Genomic DNA, 25465 nt, shown 5'->3' with positions numbered 1-25465 from the left:
GCTCATGTGGGATCCTTCTGTACATATACCCGCGTATTTGTACTGAATAAGTTACCGCCCATGTCGCTCGTGTTTCCTTTCGCTCTCCTCGTATTTGTCTAGTGCTAAACGTGTTGGGCAGTAAAAATACCAAACAGGTTAAATTCTAGTTAGTTGCGCAGCGTGGCAGCCCACCAGGACCGCAGCTGCGTATACTATCTGGCTGCGCTGCCCGCCATGGCGTGTGATAACACAAGCTATTCTTACACTGTGGCATGATTAATGATGCGTGCCAAGCAGAATTGAGTGGCTTTTCAATGCTTCGTTTCTGAATGTCAATGCAGTCTGCTGTTAATTCGGTACTCGACTTTTGTCGCGAACTTTGTCGCGCGTCACTGATCTCGGGGCGTGCGCATGTTAGGAGAGATGGAGTCGGGATACGCAGGGCAACACAGCAAAAATTTTTTAGTTAACCCAAACTAAAAAATGAAAAAACTCAAAGCTCAATTGACTAAAAATAAAACTCCACTAAGGAATAGTAACACTTCCATAGCCTAAATATATCTTTATCCTCGTCTATGTTCTTCCTTAGTGGTTCCTAAGTGAAAATCAGGCAACCCTAGCCTATGGTTGCGACGCCGTGGGAATGCTCCTAACAACTTCTGTCGTCTCACGTATTTCTGAGTAAGATGCCTGTCGGATCTTCCTCATCGCCAATGCCATGGACGCTGCTGCCTTGATATCGGCCAGTCAACTCGTCCTTCTCTGATGCCGGTGTGCCGAACTCCGTCGGTGACGTGGCACTCTGGCCTCACCGGTTAGGCCTAACTCTGGGTTCCGCCGCTAATTCTTCGAGTGCCGACAAGACGGCCCGGGGTCTGTCGTGTGTGCTGGTCTGCCACTGAAGAGGGATCCTTCCTGGGGTGTCCGGTACTGCCCTGAGAGATTGCAGCTAGTCCAAGGAGCGTCGCTCGAACGCTGCTGAGGTCGAAGGCCACACCCTGGACCGCCAGCGTCACGGACTTGACCGAACCTCCATGGCTCCCATCGCCAGTGGGATCATGACGCTACAACTTTCTTGTCCCAGAGTCACGTCGATAATCGCAGCTCGGCTCTGCTTCTCCCTAGATCTCAGCTTGGATCACGTGCCTCGAGAGCTCGTGCCGTTCAGACCGATAGGTGCACATCGTGCTCTTCTTTCTTTCTGCGCCACATTCCTCTTACATATGATATGGGTCCCCTTTTCAGGAGTATTTTTTCGATAGCTGCCTTTTCTCGGTCTTCTTGGGGGCGAATTTGACTCTCCCACTGTGACTTGGATGCTCTTTCTTGCGTCGTAGTGGCTCACAACACGTCACACTGTCACACAAATTTCACCACATGCACAGTTCACAACGTTTGCGACTTCATTGTTCCCACCACTTTATATGTGTACTACACTTATTCGCCGGCATCACACTATTGATATTTCATCACTCCAACGCCTTAATCATGAAATCTGCACTACTGCTACTGTATCTCGCACCGCACTACTTCCACCACTGCACCACACGACACACCACACGGCACACCGCACTGCACCACTGTCCATCTGGGGAGATCTTAAAACACTTGCTCGAACTTGCGAATCAAATCTCTTAACTTCTCTACTTGTATTGCCGCTAGCGCTTCGTTCAACCTAACCATCTCTACCCTTAAGGTCTTTTCATCAATGTAAGTGTGCACTTCCCTGCGGTCTTTCTCTTCGGCAATCACCATGCAAATTCTAGTCGTCTGGTTCTTCCTCTTTTCTATTTCCTTTCTGTCTTCATACTTTTTACGTGTCCCTTAGCCACTGTCTTTTGGCATACATCACATAAGTTCCCATACCGTTTCAGGTCACTCTGCACCCCGATTCAAAAGAACTCTTCTGTGACCCTTTCTAATGTGTCCTTTTCTCCTTGGTAACCTGCCATGGCACTATCGTGCCCTATCATCAGCACTGTAACCCTGAGTTCTTTCGAGACGATCACCTGTAGCACTTCCCTACGTGTGCTAAACACACATTACGAGTACAATAGGTTATTCTTCTTTATAAATTTCGCCACTGTCCCACTCCTTTGCCTTCGCACCAGTTCCCCTATGTTTAGTTGACACTTTCTTATTGAATGCGCCTTGTTCTGTTTTTCTTTAAATTCTGCAGCCGTTATATTTTATCCCTTAATGGCTGTAACCTCCAATGCTGTCAGAGGTTTGGTACTCCTAGTGCTTGCTTGTGTTTGTATTTCAGCTCCTACGTCTGTCCCTTGCATCCCCTATTTTTGCGGTTCTGAGCGTTCTTTCGGTTCCACATCATTCCCTTTCCTCTTTGAACTTGGGTCTGGGTCGTCTGCCTTCCTCACCCCAGGTACATTTCCCACAATCAAATCATAAAGGGAGTCCTCTACACATATATCTGTGACTAGTCCTGTAAAAAATGGTGTCGATATTTGAATCCGTGCCTCTTGGAGGTATTTAACGGACTTATCTACCAAGGTTACTGGTTTAAAGTATCCGGTCATGCTTTCTGGTGGCACTAGACTACCCTTACTAAAATGGTATTGGCTCCCCGGTCTCTCAAGACCGTAGACTTGCGTCCTTGTACCTCGTCTTCCACTACAGGCATGTCCTGCTCTATTTGTCCATCCTCTTTTGACCTCATGATACAAGCCGTCTTACCCGCGGGCCTAGTCCTGCATTCGTCGGCCTTGTGACCTTTCTTTTGTCACAACTGGCAAACCACGAGTGTTTCGTGACGATTACCTCTCACTCGGCAGTTCACTGCTACATGACCTAATCGGTTACATAGAAAACATCTCCGGGGTCCCCTCTGTCTACTACATTGCCCCTGGTACTTCGTCTTTCCTGCTGCTGTCGTGTGCTTATCTTTGTCGCCCTTTTCAAAATTTCTCAATCCTAGTGCCTCTACGAACTCGTCTGTTTGCTCTGCCATCTGCTCCACAGTGTGTAGTTTTCTTTCTTTAAGGAATATCGCCAAACTGCTGCTACACCTGGCAAGAAATTGTTCACCCACGACTTTGTCCTGAACCCCGTCATACATTTTGTCCGTCTCGGACAGTTCTATTCATCTCTCAAAATAATTTGTCAGACGACACGCAAACTGCTTGCCTGTTTCTGAATCTTCAGGCTTACATGACCTAACCTTGTTACCGAACCCTTCTGCGGTCAACTTGAATCTTTGCAATAAAGTTTTCTTCACCTTGTCATAGTCTAATGACTCCTCTGCTGGCATACGCCCAAAAACACTCGGAGCCTCTGCCATTAAACACAGGTTGAAAGCGTTAGCCCACTCGCTTCTCTCCCAACCTTGTCCGATTCCTATCCTTTCAAACCGATTCAAATACGCATCCAGGTCAATCCGCGGCTCATCGAAAGGTGCCGTCAATTTTCTAGGGCTAATCTGTCTTGGCCTGGAAGAAGGTGAGCTGGATGACGCCGATCCGGGAGTACTCGTGCCATCACGAGAGCCCGCGCCCATATCTGCTAGCGCCCCCCCCCCCCCCTTTTCTTCAGTTCTAAAATTTATTTTTCCCCCTTGTTCGCACGCTCGTTCGTGTTGCTTTTCGAAGAACGCCATCGTCTCTTCCTTTCTTTCTTCAACAAAGTGTTTGCGGTGTAAGTGTTCCAGGTAAGCGCACTTTCCTGCACTGAACTTAAAACGAATTCCACAGCCTTACTTGCATATAAGTGGACGGTATCGAAGGCATAGTACACTGTACTTTCCTTTTATTGAGCACGAGGTCGCGGGATCGAATCCCGGCCACGGCGGCCGCATTTCGATGGGGGCGAAATGCGAAAACACCCGTGTACCTAGATTTAGGTGCACGTTAAAGATTCCCAGGTGGTCTAAATTTCCGGAGTCCTCCACTACGGCGTGCCTCATAATCAGAAAGTGGTTTTGGCACGTAAAACCCCATAATTAATTATTCCTTTTATTATATCCTTATTGTTATATTCTCATGTGTGGCTTATTCCCGGTGCATGTTGACGCCTGCTGTCGCTGTGAACTGATCGCAGGTCGCGCAGGACACGCAGAGTTACCAGAGCCGTGCCCACAGGCTTGCCACCCTATTCATCATGACGGCTGGCAGTGCTAATGCGAGCCAGTTTCCCATGATGTTCATCGTCTACGGAGGAGGTGAGCCTTTTCACAGCATTTGTGTCAGATTTTGTAAATTGCCATCTACGTTATTGCACTGGGAGAACCTAGGGTGCACAGAAAGAGGAATTCAAATGGCGGGTTGGAATGATACGTTATTGTAGACAGCAACAGTGTTATATTCATTAGAATAAACTGTTACGAAGAAATAGTGACCATGTTTATAATATTCCTTCTGTACGTTCTGCAATTTTAGTATACCCTACAGCGCATCTTGATAGTGGCCAGTTTAGAAACTGGCCACTTGCGTCACTGCTGTGACTCCTCGCGTGGATCATTCACCTGCTATCATTCTGTTTTTCGTAATCAACAAGCTCTGTGACGCACTGGTATTTAAAGAATGCAGTAATGATGTACTGCAGGCCTAAGGCACCCTTAGTTAAGATGGATCGACCTGTGCGAGTTACTTTCATTGACTGATGGGGTAGTTTGTTCAAACTGTCAGAGAAAAGAACGTTAAAAGTGGGGATGAAAGTTTTTCATGTAAATCTACAGCTGAGATCCGGCCATCTTGCATTTATTCTATAAATACAATCTGCGTTTCAAAAATATAATTGATAGCTATGTGTGCTTATGGTGCTCCAAGATGTACAAGAAGCTTCCGGCTTCCGATCAGCGGGTCAAGCGCTTCGGCTTGTATACATAAGTCGTCGAATGTTCTAGAGTAATCTCTGGGACCCGCGTGTCATCCACAAAGTTCTACACTATTCGCGTCGCGCATACGTTCACAAGGTTCGGTGACAGACATCGGATGGAACCATCGATAACATTCCAGAAACTTCCGATACATGCAGGCGCGTCCAGCGCTGTGCGATAACATTTGTTAGGCGGTGAAACGCGGTCACCCGATAAAGATAAACAAGTACGCGTGTCAATAGCCCCCACCCGCCCTTTTTAAGGCATCGTATCGATGCTACAAACACGAAAGCGAAAACCAAACCACCAAAGAAAAAAAACAACTACAAAGTAAGATTGCAACTAAATCCCTGAAATCCTGAGGGGGTCTACAAAGGCTTAAGACGCACCGCATGGAGAACTTCAGGTTGTGCGCGGCGCCGCTGTTATTGGGAAATGCCGTCTGGCACGACCTCGTAGTCCAGGGCGATAATGCCTCGTATGATCTTGTAGGGTCTGAAATAGCGGGGTAACAGGTTCTCGCTAAGTACTTGTCAGCGCACCAGAGTCCAGACCAAAGCACGGTCGCCGGGCTGGTATTCCACGTAGCGTCTTCGAAGATTAGTGCTGGCCGTCACTCTCGTTCTCGAAGCGCAGGCGGGCTTCTTCGGCGCGCTGGAAATAGGCGGCGACGTCGATATTCTCTTCGTCGGTGGCGTGCGGCAGCATAGCATACCCGGCAGCATATCCTACGATGTGGAGAGTCGTCGTAGGGTACCTGCCGTAAACCAGCTTGAAGGCGTGATCTGTGTTGTTTCTTGCACCGCTGTGTTGTGATGGCGTGACGGCATTCTATGTATTGTGTTCAACGTCGACGTACTACATTGTAAGCATGTCGACGAGAGTCTTATTCAGCTGCTCCGTAAGACCATTCGTCTCCGGGTGGTAGGCAGTTGTCCTCCGGTGGTTTGCCTGTCTGTATTGCAAAATGGTTTGGGTGAGCTATGTAGTGAAAGCCGTTACTCTGTCGGTGATAAGGACTTCTGAGGCACCCTGCCGCACCAGGATGTTCTCGACGAAGAATTTAGCGACTTTGACTGTGCTACCTTTAGGCAGTGCTTTCGCTTCGGCGTAGCGGTACGGCGGTAGTAGGTAGCGACAGCGATCCGCTTGTTTCCAAATGTCGTCGGAAATCTCACCGATCTGCTGAAACGGTCGGCACGGAGGCTTGATCGGTTATAGTAATCCCGCCGGGCTTGGCGGTGGTGTCTTGCGGCGCTGGCACTCGCGGTACATGTTGACGTAAAGGGCGACGTCGGCGGCGAGGCGCGGCCAGTAGTACTTCTTATGCATTTTTGCGAGCGTACGAGAAAACCTGAGGTGCCCGGCTGTCCTATCATCATGCAGGGCGTGCAGAGTGTTGCTGACACGACGAGAAAGTAATTTGCGCGGGCTGGCAAAAAGGTCTTCACAAGGGCGTTGTTTCGCAACAAAAACGAAGTCGATCCGCGCATAGTAGATCTTGGTCGCCCTCGATGACGCCTTCGAGATCTGCGGGTGCTCAGCTGCCGGCAGAAATGACAATGCTGGAGCGAGGCGGGATCTTGCTTTGGTCCTCAAGTACACTTTATGCACGCTGACTTGAAGACCGCTCTATCGGTATTGCTTGTTATGTGGGCAGCGTTGTCGCCTTCGTCCTCAGGTCGATGATTGCGCCGTGTTGGTTCAGGAAGTCCATGCCGAGAATTACGTCTCGCGAGCACTGTTGGAAGGAGAATGAATGTCGCCGGGTAAATGCGGTCATGAACTGTAATTCTTGGCGTGCAGATTCCAGTCAGCCCTCCAGCTGTCAGAATTTGAGCGCCGTCGCATGCAGTCTTGACTTTTTCAACTTGGCGGCGAATAATATACTGATGACGGAGTAGTCGACTCCAGTTTCTACAACTGCGGTGGCCGTCGAGAAGCACGTCGAGGACTGCGCTTTTTTAACAGCGGAGCTGTTCTTGTTCTAAATCGAGTCTTGGCCGTGCATCATCCGGTGTCACGCAGGGGAGTGGTTCCAGAGCTATCGCCAGAGACAGGAGCGGTGCTAGCTGCGGTAAAGCTAGGGAGACTATGGAACATGATTTATTAGGATGTGAAGACGTCTACCCAGCGGTCGATTTAGGTGCCACTGGCCTCCTTGAAGCACTTGGGTTCAGCCGCAGCAGTGGAAAAGTAAACATGTCCGCAATAGGCATTAGTAAGAGGCGATTGGAGGATTGGTGGAAGAAAAGTAGGGAAACGACAAAAAACGGAGAGGCACAAAAGCACAGTTCGAAACAGGGGATAAGAAAATTTGGGTTGGGTAGTCTATAGTGTATTTTTTCTCTTTTTTATTGTTTAACCTAGGTAGGACATTAGGCAGAATAATAGCAAGAGCTTGGTGGCGCATTCGACCGCCCCGTTCCAAAGGGGACGCTCATAACATCCATCCATCCATCCATCCATCCATCCATCCATCCATCCATCCATCCATCCATCCATCCATCCATCCATCCATCCATCCATCCATCCATCCATCTATCCATCGGTAGGAGAGAATTATGTTTGGGAAGGGTGCAACAGAACTAAGTCGGAAAGAAAGGCAGGAGGAGTCGGAATGCTCATCCATAAGGGAGCCAAATGGACAAGAGTAAATTCAAAATGTCAAGAGCATCTTTGGTTATCAGGTACCATGAGTGGGAAAAAAAACTTGGCTGCACGTTATGTATTTGTGGACCGGAAATAATTGCACAGAGAAGAACAAAGAGTTAGTGGAATGCATAAGCGCTGATATTAAGGGTTTCGGCAATGCTGCTGAAATTATCCTATTAGGTGACATGAATGCCCACATACAGGATTTAGATAGCTATACCGACAACAACGGGAAGTCAATGCTCGACCTATGTGAGCCACATAACTTCGTTATCGTGAATAAAAGGCCTAAGTGTAAAGGGCAGATCACGTGGGAAGTGGGAAACCGGCAATCAACCATTGACTACTGTCTGATCACAGAAGCAATTCATGATAAGTTGAGAGAGGTGGTCATTGATGAGGAAGGGTATAGCAGCATAGGGAGTGACCATAAACGCATAATATTGTTACGGTGAAGGGAACGAAGAAGTTGGATTGGAATAGACGAAGACGAAGTCTGGCAGTTGCCTGAACGCCATATACGCCAGTTGTAAATATACGTTATTTTTGCACTCGTGGGCCTGCTTTCTTCCTGCAACAGGCGATGACGGACGACATCTCGGGCCTGGGCGGCTAAGTCAATAGCATCGCGAGCGTAACCAGTGCTGGCCGGGTGATTGTACTGCGGAAGGTAGCAACGTGTCAAAGGGCAAGGTGGGGTCGCGGCCATACAAAAGGTAAAATGGTGAAAATCCGGCAGTGTCGTGACAGGACGAGTTGTATGCGAAAGTGATGTATGGTAAAGCGACGTCCCAGTCACGGTGATCGTCAGAAACGTACATGGCCAGCATTTCAGTTAGCGTGCGGTTGAGTCGCTCGGTGAGGCCGTTCGTTTGAGGGTGGTACGCGGTAGCAATCTGGTGTTCTGTTGCGCAGGAGCGGAGCAGGTCATCGACGACCTTCGATAAAAAGTAGCGGCCGCGATCCGTCAGCAACTGGCGAGGGGCGCCGTGGTGCAGGATGACGTCGTATAGTAAGAAGTCTGCGACATCTGTAGCGCAGCTGGTTGGTAGCGCTCGTGGGATAGCATATCTCGTGGCATAATCGGTTGCTACAGCAATCCATTTGTTGCCTTTGATAGAAATTGGAAAGGGGCCCAGTAGGTCTAGGCCCACACGAAAGAAAGGCTCTGTGGGGATATCGATTGGTTGAAGCAAACCAGCGGGAGGCGTAGCAGGCGTCTTCCGGCGCTGACACAGGTCGCAAGAAGTGACATAACGGCGCACAGAGCGATAAATGCCGGGCCAGAAGAAGCGACGCCGCAGGCGGTCGTATGTACGAGTGATGCTCAGATGTCCAGCAGTAGGAGCGTCGTGAAGTTGCTGGAGCACGGCTAGTTGAAGGTGCTTGGGAACGACTAGGAGGAGCTCCGGGCCGTCAGGACGAACGCTACGACGGTATAAAGTTCCATCGCGCATGGTGAACATGCGGAGGGACGGGTCATTGGGCGAGGAGCTTAGGCGTTCCATAAGCGTTCGAATAACAGGGTCTTTCCGCCGCTCGTCGCCAATATGGAGGAAGTCGGAGATGTATAGAACACTGATGTCCGAGTCTGCATCGGTATCGTCCGGTTGATGCACGGGATTGCGGGACAGGCAGTCAGCATCTTTAGGCAGGCGCCCTGACTTATACATAATAGAAAATGTATATTCCTGTACACGCAATGCCCAACGTGCAAGTCGTCCAGTTGGGTCCTTCAAAGAGGAGAGCCAGCAGAGGGCGTGATGATCGGTTACGACGCAGAAGCTGCGACCGAAAAGATACGGCCGGAATTTCGCGACCGCCCATACGAGCGCGAGACATTCTCTTTCGGCAATGGAGTAATTTCGCTCGGGCGTGGAAAGAAGGCGGCTAGCGTAAGCGATGACACGGTCTTGGCCCTGTTGACGCTGAGCGAGGACAGCGCCGATGCCATGACCACTCGCGTCAGTTCATACTTCAGTGGGCGCAGAAGGGTCAAAGTGTGACAGAATTGGGGAAGTTGTAAGCCGCTCAATCAGGGGAGAAAAGGCTTTCTCCTGCAGAGGTCCCCAAGAGAAAGAGACGTTTTTCTTAAGAAGGTCAGTGAGAGGGTGAGCGATGTCGGCAAAATTTTTCACAAATCACCGGAAATAAGAGTATAAGCCCACAAAACTACGGACATCGTTTGTTGAACAAGGTACAGGAAAATTTCGCACGGCGTGAACTTTCTGTGGATCAGGTTGGGTTCCGGTGGCGTTTACGAGATGGCCGAGCATGTTAATTTCACGGCGACCGAAATGGCACTTGGAGGAGTTTAGCTGAAGGCCAGCACTGCGAAACACGGAGAGTATGGTTGTGTGGCGCCGCAGGTGGCTCTCAAAGTTCGGCGAAAACACAATCACATCGTCGAGGTAACAGAGGCATGTAGACCACTTCAAGCCGCGCAAGAGAGAGTCCATCATGCGCTCGAATGCAGCTGGCGCATTGCATAATCCAAATGGCATGACTTTAAAGTGGTACAGACCGTCCGGTGTGATGAAGGCTGTTTTCTCGCGGTCCATCTCATCGACGCTAATCTGCCAGTAGCCGGAGTGGAGGTCAATTGATGAAAAGTATTGGGATCCGTGAAGGCAGTCAAGAGTATCATCAATGCGTGGCAGGGGATAAACATCCTTCTTTGTTATCCTGTTGAGGTGACGGTAGTCAACGCATAAGCGCCACGAGTTGTCCTTTTTCTTTACTAAGACAACCGGTGATGCCCACGGGCTACTGGAAGGTTCAATGATGTCCTTGTCCATCATCCTGTCTACTTCTTTCTGTATGATGGCCCTTTCTGTTGCGGAGACACGATATGGCCGCCTATGAATGGGGCTAGCGTCCCCGGTGTTGATGCGATGCGTGACAACAGATGTCTGGCCAAGTGGACGGTCGTCCAAATCAAAGATGTCCCGAAAAGATGACAGGAGGTGACGAAGAGCTGTTGTTTGCTCGGAAGAAAGGTCAGGGGCAATCATCTTAGAAACATCGTCCGCAGGCGTCGAGTACGTAGGAGTGGGTACAAAGGTCCGTTGGTACTGACGAAGGATTCAGAGGTCAAAGAAGAAATCTCAAATTCTTCCAAAGGAGTGATATGCGCTATGGCGATACCGTGTGGCAGCACATGCGACGAAAATCCAAAATTGAGGATGGGCACGCGAGCGCAGTTTTCGCGGATCCGGATTAAGGTGCTCGGTAGGGCAATATTGCGCGACAAAACCACGTCAGTAAGCGGCGACACGACGTACTCGCCATCAGGTACCGGAGGACAGGACGTCAGGAGGACATTTGTAGCCGCTTGTGAAGACAGCCTTGCAAACTCAGCAGAACATAAGCAGTGTGAAACACAAGTTGTTGCGTCGGCAGGAAGTGGCAGATCCAACTCTACAACACCTGCGGAGCAGTCAATTTGGGCACAGTGTTTCGAAAGGAAGTCGAGGCCGAGAATTAGGTCGTGTGGACAGTGTTCAAGGACGATAAATAGAACAACGGCATAATGGCCCCCAATGGTCACACGTGCTGTGCACATTCCAAGGACAGGTGAAGTACTCCAATCGGCGACTCGCACAGTGCACGGTACGGCGGGTGTCAGAACCTTTTTGAGCCTTCGGCGGAGAGCAGCGCTCATAACTGAAAGCTGCGCTCCTGTGTCAACGAGAGATCTAAACGGAACGCCATCGACTTCAATGTCCAGCAGGTTTCCACATGTAGGCAGGGTCAACAGAGGATTTGTGGGCCAGGTCGGAGTGGCAGCTTCACCTCCGGGAGCTGCACCACCTAGTTTCCCGAAGCGAAGCGATCGGTTGCAGAAGGGGACGAAGAGCGGTAAACGAGAGGCGAACGGGACCTACGAGCTTGCGGAGACGGGGAGCGGCTGGATCTTGGTGGAGCACTGTCGGCGTTGATGTTCCTAGTCGGCGTATAGGGCGAGAAAGTACGATTGTCTGGTACTTGGCGGTAGTGACTCGGAGACGACCACCGAGGAAGCGACGACGAATGGTTGCGGCAATGACGGGCGATGTGTCCAATACCGGAACAATTAAAACAGATAGGTTTATCATCCGCTGTGCGCCAGTCAGCTGGGTTGCGACGAGGGGGCGGGAAGCTTTGCGTCTGGGAGCGAGCGGCCGGAGATATCTGGTAGGTGTTTGTATGGCGGACCGAGCAGAGAGATGGAATGCCCAAACTTGCTATTTCCTCCCGAACGACCGCTTGTATAAGGGAGATAGCGGGCACACTTCCCCGACAGTCAGAACGGACTGGAGCCGGAGCCATGACCTGAAGCTCACGGCGAACGATGCGCGTGATTTCTTCCGGTCCTGTGGGCTGAACGAAGCGCGGCGGGCCTTCGCAAGAAGATGTCGCGGCGGTATTGGGCAATCGGTCGAAAGTTTGAGTGACGCGGCGGCCCTTCGCTTGTTCGAAGCGCCGGCACTCCTTTATAATTGCATCCACAGTGGCACAATCCTTGCACATCAGGAGATTGAAGGCATCGTCTACAATACCTTTCAATATGTGACCAATCTTGTATGCCTCGGTCATGTTGTTATCAGCCTTGCGACAGAGGGCCAGCACATCCTGTATGTAAACAACATAGGATTCTGTGGACGTTTGAGCGCGACACGCAAGTTCTTTTTTTTTGCCGCCAGCTGACGACCGACAGGTCTGCCAAACAGGTCTCGCATTTTGTCTTTGCAGACATCCCAGCTCGTTAGGTCAGCTTCGTGTGTGTCGTACCATTGCCTCGTAGTTCCTCTTAGGTAAAATATCACGTTTGCTAGCATCATTGTTGGATCCCACCTGTTGTTGTCGCACACTCGTTCGCACATCATAAGCCAGTCCTCGACGTCGGCGTTGTCCGTGCCACAAAATGTCCCTGGGTCCCGTGGATGAGTGCGGATGACCGTTGGCACGGGCTGCTGAGGCGTTGTCGCTTGTGTCGGTTGATTTGCCATTGTGGCGGCAGGTAGATGACGTCCACTGCGATGTTCCGTGATTGTACCCCGCACCTTCCACCAAAATGTTGCAGGAAGAAAGCAGGCCCACGAGTGTAAAAATAACGTATCTTTGCAACTGGCGTATATGGCGTTCAGGCAACTGCCAGACTTCGTCTTCGTCCATTCCAATCCAACTTCTTCGTTCCCTTCACCGTAACAATATTGAAAATGGGATATGTAGTTGGGAAAGAGGGCAAGGAGTGCAAAATGGCGAGTCCAAATTTGAACGCTGAACAAATGACAAATATTATCACTAGAGTCGAGGAAGAACTTCGCAAATGGCCAAATAAAGAGTGGGAATATAGTGAGCTTCTAAGTGTAATAACGACAGAAATACGGAAAGAGAAAAAACATATTCGTTGGAAAGGAAAAAATAAACCGAAAAGCTGGTGGTACAGGGAGATACGAGAAGCGATTGCCGAACGACAGAAAGCACCCCGAGAGCACAGGCAGGCAAAGGAGGCGCAGTTTCTGGAGGATGAAGTAACCAGTAAATGGGAAATGTACCGGGAGAAAAAGTATATGGCTCAAATACTGGTGCAAACAAAATTAAAAAGTGAAAGTGAACGTCGGTTCTCAGAAATACGTGAGAAAAAGAAGGCCGCACCTAGAACATTTTGGAACCACATAAAATTACTAGATGGAAGTGAACAACATTACAACAACATATTGACACATGTACTTATGTTTATCGGGCGACCACGTTTCACCACCTAACAAATGTAATCGCACAGCGCGGGACGCGCCTGCATGTATCCGAAGTTTCTGGAAAGTTATCGATACTTCTACCCGGCTATCTGCTGTCGCCGAACGTTGTGTTATCTGATTTCATCGTGTGACGCGAATGGTGTAGAACTTTGTGGAAGGTACGCGGGTCCGAACGATTAGTCTGGAACATTCGACGACTGCTGTATAAAAGCCGACGCGCTTGACTCGCTGATCAGATTTCCGACGATCGCCGACCGTGTTCGCCGCTATCGTTGTGCTATCAGTGTAGCGTGTTTTTGTGGGCACAGGTTCGCCCAATAAAAGCTAGTTTTGTATTCCACCGTATTGCTGCTTTTCTTCACCGTCACTACCACGTGACATCTGGTGGAGGTGGTAGTGACCTCCACCAGATGTCAAAGAAGATCGCGGTCAAGACAACCCCAATGGCTGCCCCAGCGCCCCCCGTTATCCTACAACAACATCGGGACCCACCAACCTTCCATGGAGCAGCGACTGAAGACCTGGAATCATGGCTGGAGACCTACGAACGAATCGCAACATTCAACAACTGGGACTCCGACGAGAAGCTGCGGCATGTCTACTTCGCCTTAGAAGACACCGCCAGAACTTGGTTTGAGAACAGGGAATCGACCTTGACAACGTGGGACCTGTTCCGTAGCGGCTTCCTACGCACCTTTACAAGCGTCGTGCGCAACCAAAGGGCTGAAGCTATGCTGGACGCCCGAGTGCAGCTACCAAACGAGAACGTTGCCATCTTCACGGAAGAAATAAGCCGTTTGTTCCGCCACGCCGACCCGGATATGGCCGAGGAGAAGAAAGTCCGCCTACTGATGGGTGGTGTAAAGGAGGAACTTTTCGCCGGGATGGTAAGAAGCCCACCGAAGACCGCCGAAGAGTTTCTTCGTGAGGCGACGAACATTGAGGTGACACTCGAGATCCGAAACCGGCAATTCGATCGCCGCACGAACTCTACAAACTACGCCGGGGTTCAATCACTGGCTACTGACGATCTAAGCGAGACTATCAGAGCAGTCGTTCGAGAGGAGCTTCAGAAGATATTCGCGTCGTCGCAGCCTCAAGTGGCCTCGATCGCTGACATCGTCAAAGATGAGGTTCAGCGGTCGCTTGGAGTTCCGGAGGTGCAACCTCAATTACCGCAATCCCAGCCCGAAGCGATGACCTACGCCACCGTCGCACGCCGTCAAGGTCCTCCTCCACGACTGCGCCACGGCCCCGTAACGCCGCAATTCCGTCGTCCACCGCCGCCGCCGCCAGCACACCCACCCATCGCCCAGCGCATCTACGCGAGGAAGACGGACATTTGGCGAGCCCCCGACCACCGCCCGCTCTGCTACCACTGCGCCGAAGCCGGCCATGTATACCGCCGATGCCCATACCGCAACCTGGGATTGCGAGGGTTCGCCGTCGATGCACCGCGCCCTCGGGAAGGTGAACGCCCTCGTGACATCGCCGACTACCTCGCCGCTACTCAGTGGAGCTCTCGACGACCGTCGCGTTCGCCATCACCAGGCCGCTACCTCTCGCCGCAGCGCCGACCATACACTGGCCCAGCCCGGGGCCGGTCAGCGAGCCCATATCCGGAAAACTAAAAGCAGCAACCGATGGAGGTGCGGTTGCTGTTCGTCGAACTGACGAAGATCCTCCGCCGCCGACGAAGACGCCGAAGAAAAAATCTCGATGACATAATAAGGACACGCCGCCGTCCCGAGGAAGTCAGGAAGCCAAGAGTACACCGACGAAAGACGACTTGACGACGCGATGTTCCAGCTTCAGTTCAACACGACGCAGCCCTGATCCGACGCCAAGACCCAACTGCAATGCAAGAGAAAGAACCACCGACCTCGACGTGCTTCTAGACGGCCACGCAGTCACCGCCTTAGTCGACACAGGCGCCGATTACTCAGTCATGAGTGGACACATCGCCGTCCACTTGAAGAAGGTTAAGACTGCATGGGAAGGCCCTCAAATTCGGACCGCTGGAGGACACGTGATTACGCCGACAGGAATGTGCACGGCAAGAATTACCATCCACGACCGGACTTACCCTGTCACCTTCGTTATCCTCCAACAGTGTTCACGAGACGTCATTCTCGGCATGGACTTCCTCAACCAACACGGCGCAGTCATCGACCTGAAGTCGAAGTCAATAACGCTGTCGGAAGACCATGCGATACCGCCGGAGAGCCCTCGTAGTCACCACGCCTTGAGTGTGCTCGAACATCAAGTGAGCATCCCGCCTCGCTCCAGCATTTTTATTTCGGTCGGCACCGAAACACCCGCTGACGTAGAAGGCGTCATCGAAGGCGACCAACGTCTACTGCTAGACCGTGAAATTTGCGTCGCAAGAGGGATCGCTCGACTGCACGGAGGACACACGAAAGTGTTGCTGACAAACTTCAGCCAGGAGTTCAAGCACATCAACAAGGGCACGACGATCGCATACATCGAGGAAATTCTGGAAAACAGCAATGCGTTTGTCCTCTCGGATTCTGCCGCATCTACCCCGACGACCGTAGTTCCCGAGCCAGACTTCGACATAAATTCAAATCTCCCCATGATTAAGCAACAACAGCTCAGAAGTCTACTTCGACGATACAAAGAGTGCTTTTCGACGTCATCAAGGATTCGACGAACCCCAGTCGCAAAGCATCGCATAATAACCGAAGAGGGCGCTCAACCTCTCCGCCAGAGCCCATAACGAGTTTCGACGCGAGAACGTGAAGCTATAAGGCACCAAGTCGACGAAATGCTGCGCGACGACATCATCCAGCTGTCCAAAAGCCCGTGGGCATCTCCTGTAGTCTTGGTGAAAAAAAAGGACGGAACCCTGCGTTTCTTCGTCGATTATCGTCGTCTGAACAAGATCACGAAGAAGGACGTATACCCCCTCCCATGGATAGACGACGCACTGGATCGGCTCTGCAACGCTAAATACTTCTCGTCAATTGACCTCAAGTCTGGCTATTGGCAAATAGAAGTCGACGAAAGAGATCGCGAAAAGACGGCCTTCGTCACCCCAGACGGCCTCTACGAGTTCAAGGTTATGCCATTCGGACTGTGCTCGGCGCCTGCAACGTTCCAGCGCGTGATGGACACAGTTTTAGCAGGATTGAGGTGGCAGACCTGTCTCGTTTACTTGGATGACGTCGTCGTCTTCGCCGGAAATTTCGACGATCACCTGCGGCGGCTTGCGGCAGTACTAGAGGCCATCAAGTCATCAGGGCTCACTCTGAAGCCGGAAAAGTGTCGATTCGCTTACGATGAGCTTTTGTTCCTAGGCCACGTCATCAGCAAATCAGGAGTACGCCCCGACCCACAGAAGACAGCTGCCATCGCAAAGTTCCCGCAGCCAACCGACAAGAAGGCAGTGCGCAGATTCCTTGGCATGTGTGCCTACTATAGGCGCTTTGTCAAGGACTTTTCACGCATCGCGGAGCCGCTAACACATCTAACCAAATGTGATGTCGAGTTCAAGTGGGAAAGGCCGCAGGCCAAGGCATTTCAAGAACTCAAACGACGCATGCAGCCGCCGCCGGTACTTGCACACTTCGACGAGGACGCCGATACCGAAATCCACACTGACGCCAGTAGCTTAGGCCTCGGTGCCGTCCTAGTCCAGAGAAAAGGACTTGAACGGGTGATATCGTATGCTAGCCGGTCGCTGTCAAAAGCGGAAAGCAATTATTCTACGACTGAAAAGGAATGCCTCGCCATCATTTGGGCTACAGCTAAATTCCGCTCTTACCTCTATGGCAGGCCATTCAAAGTCGTCAGCGACCACCACGCGTTGTGTTGGCTAGCTAAATTAAAGGACCCTTCAGGACGGCTGGCGCGGTGGAGCCTCAGACTACAAGAATATGACGTCACGGTAATATACAAGTCCGGAAGAATACACTCCGACGCCGACTGCTTATCACGCGCCCCCATCGATCCCCCGCCGCAAGACGACGAGGACGACGACGCCTTCCTTGGGATAATAAGCGCGGAAGACTTCACTAAACAGCAACGAGCAGACCCGGAGCTAAAAGGTCTCGTCGAGTATTTGGAAGGGAACACCGACGTTGTCCCTAGGGCATTTAAGCGCGGGTTGTCTTCGTTCACGCTACAAAACAACCTGCTCGTGAAGAAGAACTTCTCACCAGTCCGCGCCAGCTACCTTCTTGTTGTACCGTCAGCGCTGCGTCCAGAAATACTGCACGCCCTACACGACGATCCAACCGCTGGGCACCTCGGGTTCTCCCGGACGCTGTGGCGAATACAGGAAAGGTATTACTGGCCGCGTCTGACCGCCGACGTCGCCCGTTACGTCAAGACATGCCGAGACTGTCAACGACGCAAGACACCACCGACAAGGCCAGCAGGATTACTACAGCCGATCGAACCTCCTCGCCGACCATTCCAGCAGATCGGGATGGACTTGTTGTGACCCTTTCCGATGTCAACAAGTGGAAATAACTGGATCGTCGTGGCGACGGACTACCTCACCCGCTTCGTTGAAATTAAAGCACTGCCGAAAGGTAGCGCAGCCGAAGTGGGGAAATTCTTTGTCGAAAACATCCTGCTGCGACATGGCTCCCCAGAAGTCCTCATCACCGACAGAGGAACGGCCTTTACAGCGGAGCTCACCCAAGCCATTCTGCAATACAGTCAGACAAGGCATAGGAGGACAACGGCCTACCACCCACTGACGAATGGTCTTATGGAGCGGCTGATTAAGACCCTCGCCGACTTCCTAGCAATGTACGTCGACGTCGAACACAGGACCTGGAATGCCGTCCTGCCGTAGGTAACATTCGCTTGCGACACGGCGGTGCAAGAAGCAACAGAGATCACGCCGTTCAAGCTATTTTACGGCAGGAACCCGACGACGACGCTCGACGCCATGCTGCCACACGTCACTGACGAAGAGAATGTTGACGTCGCTAGCTATCTCCAACGCGCCGAAGCCTGACAGCTCGCCCGCCTGCGGATCAAGAACCAACAGAGGACCGACAGCCGACACTACAACCTCCGACGACGCTTCGTCGAGTACCAGCCCGGTGACCGTGTTTGGGTTTGGACCCCTATACGCCGACGAGGACTGAGCGAGAAGCTTTTGCGTCGCTATTTCGGACCGCACAAGATCATCCGACGCATTGGTGCATTGGACTATGAGGTCGTGCCAGACGGCTTTTCGCTATCACAGCGGCGCCGCTCACGACCTGAAATAGTCCACGTGGTGGGACTCAAGCCGTACTACCAGCGTTAATGCACTTTGGGGCTTCGCGTAACTGACCTTTGGACTTTGTTTCTTTTCGTTGTTTTGTTACTTATGTTGAATAAGTGTCCTCTTGTGTTTCACTCTCTTATATTTGTAGCATCGGGACGATGCTTTTTAAGAGGGGGGTATTGACACGTGTACTTATCTTTATCGGGCGACCACGTTTCGCCACCTAACAAATGTATTCGCACAGCGCGGGACGCGCCTGCATGTATCCGAAGTTTCTGGAAAGTTATCGATACTTCTACCCGGCTATCTGTTGTCGCCGAACGTTGTGTTATCCTGATTTCATCGTGTGACGCGAATGGTGTAGAACTTTGTGGAAGGTACGCGGGTCCGAACGATTAGTCTGGAACATTCGACGACTGCTGTATAAAAGCCGACGCGCTTGACTCGCTGATCAGATTTCCGACGATCGCCGACCGTGTTCGCCGCTATCGTTGTGTTATAAGTGTAGCCTGTTTTTGTGGGCACAGGTTCGCCCAATAAAAGCTAGTTTTGTATTCCACCGTATTGCTGCTTTTCTTCACCGTCACTACCACGTGACAATATCCTAGACGAAGATGAAAACAGACTGGAAGGAGAAGCGGCAATAAATTACATCCGCAAAATAACAGTCAAATCTTTCCAAGGCAATGACGAGGTGGTATTTGAAGAAAAAAGAGCATGAAAGAGACCCAGGTGGAAAAGGAGCTGGTGCTGACACATTTCAAGCGGAAGAGAAAATTCGTAAGCGCACAGCCAAAGGGCTAGACGAGGTTTCCGTTAGGCTCATTAATAAATTAGGGCCAAAAAGTAAGGAAGCTCTGGTGAAAGCACTGTAAAAAACTTTAAAAGATAGACGAATACCAGACAGGTGGCGACAAAGTAGGATGAATTTAATTTTTAACGGTAAGGGGGAGAAAGATAGAATTGACTCGTATAGACCGTTGACCATTAGATCGGTAATACACAGACTAGCAATGCAGGCAATCAAATTAAAGCTTCAAGCATGGTCAGAGAATAAAGGAATAAATTGTTTGGGAGAACTTGAGGATGGCTTCAGAATAGGCAGGCGTTTAGATAATAACTTTTTTCTTCTTAATAATAATAATATTTGGGGTTTTACGTGCCAAAACCACTTTCTGATTATGAGGCACGCCGTAGTGGAGGACTCCGGAAATTTTGACCACCTGGGGTTCTTTAACGTGCACTTAAATCTAAGCACACGGGTGTTTTCGCATTTCGCCCCCATCGAAATGCGGCCGCCGTGGCCGGGATTCGATCCCGCGACCTCGTGCTCAGCAGCCCAACACCATAGCCACTGAGCAACCACGGCGGTTTTTTTTTTTTTTTTTTTTTTCTTCTTCTTACTCAGTGTACTGAAATATCAAAAGTAGAAAGCAGACCGTCATATGTGCCCTTCTTAGACATTACAGCAGCCTATGAAAAAGTAGACCGCAACATTTTGTGGTATATTCTGGTCGGGGAAGGCTTAGGTGACGATTGCCTACAGCCTTTGAGATAGACTTACCTAGAAAATACCGTTTGCGTTGAATGGGGAGGGATGAGGAGCAAGGAGAAAGTTTATATCAACAAGGGACTGAGGCAGGGGTGTCCCTTATCCCCACTGCTGATTACGATGCACATGGTGAGGATGCAGAGGGCGCTAGAAGGAAGTAATATGGGCTTTAATCTCTCATACAAGCAGGCGGGTACAGTAGTAGAGCAGCAGCTTCCAGGTTTATTTTATGCGGACGACATTGTGTTGCTAGCTAACAAGCAAAGTGATTTGCAACATCTGGCTAATACCTGTGGACAGGAAGGCAACAATTTAGGTTTGAAATTTAGATGAGAAAATCAGGTGTTATGGTATTCAATGAAATCAGTGAACAGACAGTGGTGGTACAGGGCCGGAAAATACCTCGGATAACAGAATATAAATACTTTGGCTTATGGATAAACGAAGGCAATAGATATATGGAAACACAGGAAAAAAGAATAACAGTGAAGGGGAAGAGCAATGCAGCCATAATGAAGCACAGAACGCTATGGGGATACCATAGGTACGAGGTGCACCGAGGTATGTGGAAAGGTGTAATGGTTCCAGGACCAAATTTTGGAAATGTGGTTGTTTGCTTTAAATTAGGGGTACAATGAGGACTCGATGGGAACCAAAGGTCACTGGGTCCCTTCGCATTGGGCACTCACTGGAACACTACTGGAAGACTACTGGAAGACTAATGAAGCTGTGCAGGGTGTTATGGGCTGGACTACTTTTGAAGTGAGGGAATCTCACAGTAAAATTGATGATGAAGAGCGACTGAGGAGTATGGAAGAAAGTAAATTGGCTGAGAGAGTGTTGAGGTATCTGTAGAGGAAAACATTGATTCACAGTGGAGAATAGGAACTAGGAAGCTTACCAGCAAGTATGCGGCCGGTAGCGTGGGCAACACAGCAACGAAAAATGTCAAGCGGAAAGTCAGAGCGGCGGAAATAATCTCATGGGTGGCGGCAATGGAAAGGAAACCTGCCATGAGTAACTACCTAAGCGGAAAAACGAAATCAGGGAAGAAACAATTAATTATAACTCAAAGGGAAGCTCATTACTATTCGAAGCGAGACAGGGATGCCTTGTAACACGCACCTATAAAGTGAGATATAGGAAGGAAGAAGAAACATGTGCTTGCTGCGGTAAGGCTAGGGAAACCATGGAACATGTTTAATTAGAATGTGAAGTCATCTGCCCAGCGTTCGATTTAGGCACCACTGGCTTCCTTGAAGCGCTTCGGTTCAGCGAGAGTAGTGGAAAAGTAAACATGTCCGCAGTAGGGATTAGTAAGAAGCGATTGGAGGATTGGTGGAAGAAAGGTAGGGAATCGACAAACAACGGAGACGTACAAAAGCAAAGTTCGCAAAATGGGATCAGAAAATTTGGTTGTGGGAGTTCAGTTTTTCTTTACTTTTTCTTGTTTGCCCTAGGTAGAACATTAGGCAGTTTAATAGCAAGAGCTTGGTGGCGCGACCCACCACCCCGTTCCAAAGAGGACGCTCATGTCACTGATCCATCCATCCATCCATCGATCCATCCATCCATCCATCCATCCGAGGCCCTGCCGGGATGCGAGTGGACCTACTAGAGGGCGCGCCAAGGGGGAGGGAGCGGACTAATCAGAGAGAGGGGTATAGGAGCAAGTATTTCGCCGGTGCGCGCCCTTTCGCGTCGTGCATCCCGCTCGGTGCGAGTGCTAGCGGGAGCTCGCGCGGGAGCTGCAGCGCCGCCGTCGCGAAAATCCCGAGCTTCGAGAGCGAGAAGCGCAAGCAAACCGCTAGCAGAGGGAAGCCGATACGGCCAAGGATCGAGAAAGGCCAGCGCGAGCCAAGTGCCGATGGAAGCAAGCCAATTTCTACTTTCAAGAGGAGGCAACCCATGCCAAGCGCCAGCAGATGCCCGCGAACCACGCACTTCGAGAGTAGGAGGCCGAGCAGAGACGTCGACGCAGACCGATGCCTCCCACGGAGGGTGACGATGGACGGCTGAACAGACAATCTGAACAGACAATGACTGCTGCTACGGTTGCAAGGTGTGTTGTAGAGCGTGGATTGATCAGAACCGTACGCAACTGAAGAGTGTGCATAATCCGGAACCAACCCTCGAATGTAGCAAAGCGACGACAACGAGACAAAGGACTTTCATGAAAATCGCGCTAAACACGAGTTCAAACTTGATAAAATGACCCCCAGCTTCGCTGTTTTGACAGCTTTCACTGCGTGAAACTGGCTTTAAGTTTTGTCTTCAGTTGCAGTTAGGCATTGGCGTCGGATCATGCCTGCGTCGCGTGGACTTGTGGCTGGAACGTGGCGTTGTAAGGTAGCCTTTCGTCGGTGTATTCTTGGTTTCCAGGCTTTGCCAGGATGGCGGTGTATCGTTGCTGCGTAGTCGAAATGGATCTCGCAGCGTCATCGTCGATGAAGGAGGATCTTCGTCATTTTGACGTGCAGCAACCGTGCCTCGATCGGTTGCTGCCTTTAGTTTTCCGGATAGGGGCTTACGGACCGGCCCAGGGCTGGGCCAATGTATGTTTGGCTCTGCGGCCACAGGTAGCGGCCTCGTGACGGCGAACTGGACGGTCGTCGAGAGCTCCACTGAGTGGCGGCGAGGTAGTAGGCGACATCACGAGGACATTCACCTTACTGTGGGCATGGAACGTTCACAGCGAATTCTCGCAGTCAACATTTCGCGGTATGGACACAGACGGTATACGTGGCCTCCTTCTCCGCAGTGGTATCAGGGCGGACGGTGGTCGGGAGCACGCCATACATCTGTCTTCCTGGTGAAGCTGCGACGTACGATGGTCTGGCATGCTGATAGTGGCAGTGGACGACGGACTTGCCGGGTTACAGGGAACGTGGTGCGGGAGCGGAGGGGGACCCTGGCTCGCGACGGTGGCGTATGTCATCGCTTCCGACTGAGGGTGCGTTGATTGTGGTTGCACCTGAGGAAATGCAAATTATTGCTGAACCTCTTCTTTGACGATGTCGCCAATTGAAGTAACTTGAGGCCGCGACCATGGAAAGAGCTTCTGCACTTCCTCGCGAACGACCACTCATGGTCTTTACGAGGTCATCGCTGGCGAGTGCTTGAAGATCGGTGTAGTTCGGGGTCAGAGTTCGGCGGTTATATTGCCTTGTCCGCATATCAAGCGTCTTCTCAATGGTTGTGGCCTCGGAAGGAAATTCAGCAATGGTCTTGGGAGGGTTGCGGATGAATCCAACGAAGAGCTCTTGTTTGACACTCCTCAAGAAGCGAGCTTTTTCTCCTCTGGCATGTCGGGGTCAGCATCTCCTCCGTGGAAATTGCGACGTTCTCGTTGGGTAATGGCAGCCGGGTTTCTAACAGAGCTCCCTCCCTTTCCTTGCCCACGATGCTCGTAAAGGTCCGTAGGTAGCCGTTACAGAACAGGTCCCATGTCGTCAGATTCCACTCCCGGTTTTCAAACCGTGTTCTGGCGGCGTGTACTAAGGCGAAGTATACGTGCCGTAGCTTGCTGTAGGAGTTACAATTATTTGAAGTCGCGATTCGCTCGTGGCCTCCAGCCAGGTTTCTGGGTCTTCGGCCGATGATCCACATAAGGTCGGTGGCTCCCTGGGGTTTTGTAGCACGATGAGGGACGCTGTGGCTGCATTTTGGTTGTAGACTTCGCCAAGATCTTTTTCGCTGTCTCAGGTAGAAGTCCGTGTTCCGGGGGAAGTTATTTTAGCCTGCGGCTTGCTCGATGGTCCGGGACAACGTTGGTGTTTTCTTCGCGGTCCGGGTTTTGATGACAGCTAGTCGGGGCCATCCGGTACATGAATGTACCTCCACGAGATATCACATAGTAGTGAGTGACGGTGAAGAATGAAAAAAAGCTGTGAGTGGGGAAACTAGCGGTTCACTGGGCGAACGTGTGCCCTCAAAAACAGGGTACACTCAAACAACGAAAGCGGCGATTACAGTCGGCGAAGGTCGAAAATCTGATTTGCGGGCAAGCGTCTCGACTTTTATACATGAGCCATCGAAGGTTCCAGGATAATGGCTGGTGCCGGTATTTCTTCCAGAAAGTACTACACCATTCGCGTCGCACATACAGTCAGATTACACAAGTTTCTGTGACAACAAACAATAGATAGAACGATCGATATCATTCGAGAAACTTCCGATACATGCAGGTGCGTCGCGTGCTGAGCGATATCATTTGTTAGACGGCGAAACGTGCTCACCCGATTAAGATAACCAAGTACACGTGTCAATATCATAAGCCTTTTTTGCCGTCTTTTCTAGAAAACGTTTATCTTGTTAGTGTTGCCGATGTGGAGGCTAACCTTGTTTCGGACTTTGCAAGGTTCACATACCGATAAGTTGTAAGTAGGCTTGCAGTCTACTGTTTTGCGAGTAGCACCTTTCATGTCAATGTAAAAATCACCACTAATTATACATATCTCTGAATACTTTCACTTGGAAAAGAAGATTTCTCAGGAAAAGTGAAAAGTGTACAACCGTCTCCATCAGGGGGCGATAACATGTAGCAAGAAGCAAACACTTGCTTTCAACACAAAGCACTCCTTAGTCAATGAAAATGCAATAGAAACTGATTAACAAAACAGGTTTCATAGTCGTCTGTCAATATCGAGAGGCCCCGCCACGTCTTGATGTCCTGTTGAAACCAAATCTGTGTTTGTTAGGCAATTTAAATTCCTCAGAATCTTCGTCATATCGTATTGTCGCAACTTCGTAAACAAGGGTCGTAGAGCGCTATTCAGGAGGCACAGAAGCGGGTCGCCTTTTTATACCGAGCGCAATCGCGACTTCTTCTTCGCTGCGCCTTCACCAAAACGCTCATGCCGACTCGCGTTGTCCTCGTCTTCATTGGAGTAATGGCGCGTCATTTGAGTCCCTCCGAAGGAAACATCGTCCCGATGCACAATTGAAGCGGGACAACGGCACAATGGGACATAGTACAACAGGACAGAGTCACACACACAAAAAACAGAACAAAAGAAAAGCAAACATTAGGTTCACAGTTATGGCCTCATCCGTACCAGATGCACTAAATCGGGTAAGTGCTTGCGGCGACTGGAGCTACTGTCACTGTCAGGAGCGACCTCGTAATTCACGACGCTCAGGCGGCCGATCACTCTGTATGGCCCAAAGTACCGTCTTAGGAGTTTTTGGGAGAGTCCACGATGGCGTGTGGGTTTGTCGCCTTACTTTGTCGCCGGGAGCCTGGAAAACGGACCTTTGTTGTAGATCACACCGTTTTGCATCTTGGTCTTGCTGAATGCAGATACGTACGCGGGCAAGCTGTCTGGCTTCTCCGGCGCGCTGAGTAAATTCGTCAGCGTCAGCAGGTAGGTCGTCAAACTTGTGCGGCAACATGGCACCCAGAATTATTGTGGCGTCGTGACCGTGGATCAAGCTTAATGGTGTTATTCCAG

At 50.7% G+C, this 25465-nt stretch overlaps 1 protein-coding gene across 1 annotated transcript in view; it reads left to right on the top strand.

The window, feature by feature from the left end:
* Window positions 1-4046: 4046 nt before the first annotated feature.
* LOC129382907 (sodium-dependent acetylcholine transporter-like) overlaps window positions 4047-25465 on the top strand; it is a 30887-nt gene continuing 9468 nt past the window's right edge. Inside the window, exon 1 of the mRNA XM_055067133.2 lies at window positions 4047-4156. Within this exon, the coding sequence (XP_054923108.2) occupies window positions 4096-4156 (61 nt within the window). The 5' untranslated portion in view covers window positions 4047-4095. The remainder of the gene's footprint in view (window positions 4157-25465) is intronic.

The sequence above is a fragment of the Dermacentor andersoni genome, chromosome 3 (genome assembly GCF_023375885.2).
Source record: "Dermacentor andersoni chromosome 3, qqDerAnde1_hic_scaffold, whole genome shotgun sequence".
Classification (NCBI taxonomy): Eukaryota; Metazoa; Arthropoda; class Arachnida; order Ixodida; family Ixodidae; genus Dermacentor; species Dermacentor andersoni.
Note: the sequence above shows the minus strand (reverse complement) of the source record. Positions and strands in the feature narration are given on the sequence as shown.